This window comes from Rhincodon typus, chromosome 1, assembly GCF_021869965.1.
Source record: "Rhincodon typus isolate 14 chromosome 1, sRhiTyp1.1, whole genome shotgun sequence".
Lineage (NCBI taxonomy): Eukaryota > Metazoa > Chordata > Chondrichthyes > Orectolobiformes > Rhincodontidae > Rhincodon > Rhincodon typus.
Window position 1 is genome coordinate 883730 of NC_063332.1, and position 5378 is coordinate 889107.

General features: G+C 43.6%; 1 protein-coding gene across 1 annotated transcript in view; it reads right to left on the reverse strand.

The window, feature by feature from the left end:
* Window positions 1-5378, reverse strand: part of LOC109918858 (rhotekin-like) — a 46647-nt gene that overhangs the window by 14598 nt on the left and 26671 nt on the right. The window contains exon 3 of the mRNA XM_048599390.1: window positions 2907-2968. Coding sequence (XP_048455347.1) covers window positions 2907-2968 — 62 coding nt within the window. The remainder of the gene's footprint in view (window positions 1-2906; window positions 2969-5378) is intronic.

Genomic DNA, 5378 nt, shown 5'->3' on the forward strand with positions numbered 1-5378 from the left:
AGCCTGGAGCGGGACACTGGCGGAGGCATGGCGAGGGCTGGAAAGCCCTGAATGGGACTGTGGCAGCAGAAATGAAAGTTGGACTCTCTTAAGTTATCTTTTCTTTCTTATCTTATTTGAATTTAATGTGAATGGCATCATGTATGTATGGCGAAGGTACACAATTTCCACTGTATTTTTACATTGAATACATGTGACAATAAATGATTGAATTCAAATAACTGATTCAGTAATGATCTCCTATAACCTCTTCCATCAGGCATAAGGTACAGAAGCTTGAACACACGCACCAACAGGTTCAAGAACAGCTGCTACCCTGCTGTTATTAGACTGATGAATGGATTCTCTAACTTCAAATAATGTTGATCTTGTTTCACATGCCTCCTGTGCTGTGTAACCTGTATGCCTCACTCTGTCCAAGATTTTTTCACTCTCTGATCTGTATGTCCTTGCTTACTATGAGCTGTCTGTACTACTCGTAAACTATCCTTTTCACTATACTTAGGTACATACGGCTACAATAACTCAATCAATCAACATCAGAGGAGGGGAAAATGCTGGAGTCAATTACTAAGGATGTAATAACTGAGCGTCTGGAAAGTGGTGACAGAATTGGCCCTTCACTGTCACTGGGTCAAAATCCTGGAATTCCCTCCCTAATAGCATTGTGGGTCAACCCACAGCACATAGACTGCAGCGGTTCAAGAAGGCAGCTCACCCCCACCTTCTCAATGGGCAACTCGGGATGGGCAAGAAATGCTGGCCAGCCAGCGATGCCCACATCCCACAAATGAATGGAGAAAAAAAAACGAGAAACTGGAGAAGGGTCTAGGCCCGAAACGTCAGCCTTCCTGCTCCTCTGATGCTGCTTGGCCTGCTGTGTTCATCCAGCTCTACACCTTGTTATCTCAGATTCTCCAGCATCTGCAGTTCCTACTATCCAAAAAACTGGAGAAGCTTGGTATCACCACCAGCAATAACCAACTCTCCCCTGGTACCACAGGAAAATCACCACGGGAAAATCCATCGTCAGCTTATCTGATCACACCCTTCAGCTAAGCCGAGGACTCAATTGCTGCGCCATCACCAAAATGGACCCCACTAGTCTTGGGGTAGACACAGAGGGATTCGTCAGACGAATGAGACTGTGGAAATTCTTCCAATTGGTCAGCAGTGAGTCCAATGAGACAAGCAATTAACTGGATCATCGACAGAGAAATACAAGAATCGAACTGGACTCCTCTGGAGGGCCATTGCCTGGGATTTGACAGGTTTGATCATAAAAACCAAAAGAACTGCGGATGCTATAAATCAGAAACAGAAACAGAAATTGCTGGAAAAGCTCAGCAGGTCTGGCAGCATCTGTGAAGAAAAAATCAGAGTTAACGTTTTGGGTCTGGTGACCCTTTCTCAGGACTGATGGTGGCTGGGAAAACGTTGGTTTAAATGCAGAAAATAGGGAGGTGGGTGGGGTTAGGGAGTAAACGTTAGGATAGAGCCCAAAGAGAGAGAGAGACAGTTGGACAGACAAAGGAGTTGCTAACGATCAGGCTGGGAGGGTGAATAGTTGTTAATGGGGACTGTTAGTGACTAACAACAGGGAGTGTGTAATGGCAGGCTATGTGGTAACAAGGCCTGGTGTGTGGGGTGGGGGGCTAGGACATGGGAGAGTTCAGGCCCTAAAATTATTGAATTCAATATTGAGTCTGGGGGGCTGTAGGGTCCCCAAGCAGAAAATGAGGTGTTGTTCCTCCAGCTTGCGCTGGGCTTCACTGGAACACTGTAGCAAGCCAGAGACAGAGATGTTGGCCAGGGAGCAGGGTGGTGTGTTGAAGTGACAGGGAAAGGTAGCTCAGGGTCTTTTTTGAAAGCAGAAAGTTGATGTTCTATGAAGTGGTCACCCAATCCATGCTTCGTTTCCCCTTCTAGATGGTGTTTGGACAAAATTTGGCAAGGCAGTCATGAGTGTACAGAGAGTATAGTTGGGGGCTGTGTACGTAGCCTTGCTTGATCTTTTATTATAGACTCTTGCATTTCCCCGACCACAGATATGAGGATAACATGTCTGTAGTTCTGTTTTCTTTCTTACGCATTTCTTGAACAGTGTCTAACTTGTAACATTTTGAAAGACACATGGAAACACAGAAAATAGAAGCAGGCCTTTCAGCCTGTCGAGCCTGCTCCACCATTCAATACAATCATGACTGATCTCATCTTGGCCTCAACTCCACCTTCCCTCCTGTTTACCCATTACTGTTTAAGATGGGAAGGAGACAGAAGACTGGTAATTATAGGACATTAACCTGATCTTGGTCATTAGTAAGATTTTAAAGTTCCTTATTAAAGATGAGATTGCAGAGAACTTGGAACTGAATGGTAAAATAGGGCTGAGTTAATATGACTCCATCAAGGGGTGGTCATGCCTGAAAGTTCTGTTAGAATTCTTTGTGGAGGCATCATACAAGCTAGACAAAGTCGTGATGTATTTAAATTTCCAAAAGGCCTTTGACAAGGTGCCACACAGGAGGCTGTGAAATAAGATAACAGCCCATGGTACAGAGGCAAGGTACTGGCATGGAGAGAGGATTGGTTGACTTGCAGAAAGCAGAGAATGGGGATGAAAGAGTCTTTTTCAGGATGGCAACCGGTGACTAGTGGAGTTTCACAGGTGTCAGTGTTGGGAACTAAAACATGAGGTTAAAATAGATTCAACACAGGGATATTTTAACAATTTCAAAAACACATCCAAAATAGAAATTACAGCAGTACAAAGGAATAACATTTGAAACAGATTTCCAACAATGAATGTGCAGCTTTATCTCTTGTCTATTTCTGTAAGACTAGGCATTTACCCAAACAGGATTTATCCCAGGAAATTAAACAGATTCTTGTGAGTTTCTTCTTACCAGATATGGCAACTTTGCCCTTGCATGGTAATCGATCTTTAAGCAAACCTGCATCTGATGATCTGGAAGGCAACAATCAAATCAGCTCAGAGATGGGCAAAAACAGCTTCAAATGCAATCCTACCTTTTCTTCCCAGGGCTTGGGCAATGATGAGAAAGGCAAATTTAAATGCCCTTCTTTCATTGCTGCAGGCTGCAATATTTGGCCTTCTAGTTGAACTGTTGCAGTCCAATTGTGAAGAGATTCCAATCCATTGCCTTAGGCAGGGCATTTCCATTTATCAGGTCAGTGATGCTGAAGATATGGTAATGAATCTTTGAATAAGGTATTTCTTTGAGATGGTCATGGCCATCAGTTTAAAAAGTGCTGTCCAAGGAGCCTTGGTAATTTCTGTGGTGCCATCTAGTCAATGGTTCACATTGCTGCTACTAAGCATCAGTGCTGGAGGGATTGAATTAAGCAGTTGGAATCGCAATTAAAGTGGTTGTCATGGTCAAAGGACAGGATCACTGCTAATATTGTTAATGGACAAGGCAGATCCCAGACTGAAATCCAGATTGATAGATTTTATTTTGTTTCAATGTGATAGATTCTCACTGAGATACAAACACTCAATGTTGCACATTCAGTTTTAAGAGTAAAACAGTAATTTATTAAGCAAACCACTGATAACAAGCTGAATTGAACTAGACAAATAAATAGTGGCCACATAAGCAAGTAACCACTAAACGTGCATTAATCCCAATTTCTTGCATCTGTCCCATATCCTTGAATGTAATGGTATTTTAAGTACTAATCCAAATAAAGGTTGTAAGATTTCCAGCCTCCACTCCCTTCTGAGGCAGTGGCTTCCAGATTTCCACCATCCTCTGAGTAAAGAAGTTTTTTTTTCCCAAATCCTCTCTGAATTTCTAGCCCCTTACCCAAACATTATGTCCTCTCGTGATTGACCCCTCAAGCAAGGGGAATACCTGCTTTCTATTCACCCTGTCCATGCCCCTCATAATCTTATACACCTCAGTCATGTCTCCCTTCAGTCTTTTCTGCTCTGAAGAAAACAATCCAAGCCGATCCAGTCTCTCCTTATGACAAAAAGGTCCAACCCAGGCAACATCCTGGTGAACCATCCATTTTGGTAGAAATAACAGCAAAATGGACTTTGTTTTAAATGGTAAAAAATTGCAGCACGCTGCTGTGCAGAAGGACTTGGGTGTCCTTGTGCATGAATCGCTAAAAGTAGGATTGCAGATGCAGCAGGTAATTAAAAAGGCAAATGGAATTTTGTCTGCCATTGCTCGAGGGATGGAGTTTAAAAACAGGGAGGCTATGCTGCATCTGTATAGGGTCCTGGTGAGGCCACACAGTGAGTACTGTGTGCAGTTTTGCTCTTATCCTCTATATACCAAGACTGATGAAAACAAGTGCCCCATAGGCCTTAACTATCCTGTTCACATGCTTTGCCAACTTCAGGGATCTGTGAATAATGACCCCAAGTCCCTTCCATTCCTCTAAGCTGTTCATTAAATATTACCTCATCTTGTTTCGTCTTCCAGTTTTGGTCTCCTTACATGAGAAGAGATATATTAGCACTGGAAGGGGTGCAGAGGAGATTCACCCGGTTGATTCCAGAGTTGAGACGGTTGGATTATGAGGAGAGACTGAGTAGGCTGGGATTATACTCATTGGAATTCAGAAGAATGAGGGGAGATCTTACAGAAACATATAAGATTATGAAGGGAATAGATAGGGTAGAGGCAGGGAGGTTGTTTCTGCTAGCAGGTGAAACTAGGACTAGAGGGCATAGCCTCAAAATAAACGGAAGCAGATGGAGGACTGAGGTCAGGAGGAACTTCTTCACCCAAAGGGTTGTGAATCTGTGGAATTCCCTGCCCAGTGAAGCGGTTGAAGCTACTTCACTGAATGTTTTTAAGGCAAGGCTAGATAAATTTTTGACCAGTAAAGGAATTAAGGGTTATGGTGAGTGGGCGGGTCAGTGGAGCTGAGTCTCAAAAAGATCAGCCATGATCTTATTAAATGGTGGGGCAGGCTCGAGGGGCCAGATGGCCTACCCCTGCTCCTAGTTCTTATGTTCTTATGTTCCTATGAACCTCGTCTGCACTCTTTTAGTGCTATCACTTCCTTCCTGTAGTGAGGTGACCAGAGCTGCACACAGTGCTCCAGTTGTGGCCTGACCAACACTGTGTACAACTCCAACATTACCTCCTTGCTCTTATCCTCTATATACCAAGACTGATGAAAGCAAGTGCCCCATAGGCCTTAACTATCCTGTTCACATGCTTTGCCAACATCAGGGATCTGTGAATAATGACCCCAAGTCCCTTCCGTTCCTCTAAGTTGTTTATTAAATATTACCTCATCTTGTTTCGCCTTCCAAAATGCATCACTTCACACTTAGGCAACAAGGTGCAGGGCTGGATGAACACAGCAGGCCAAGCAGCATCATAGAAGCA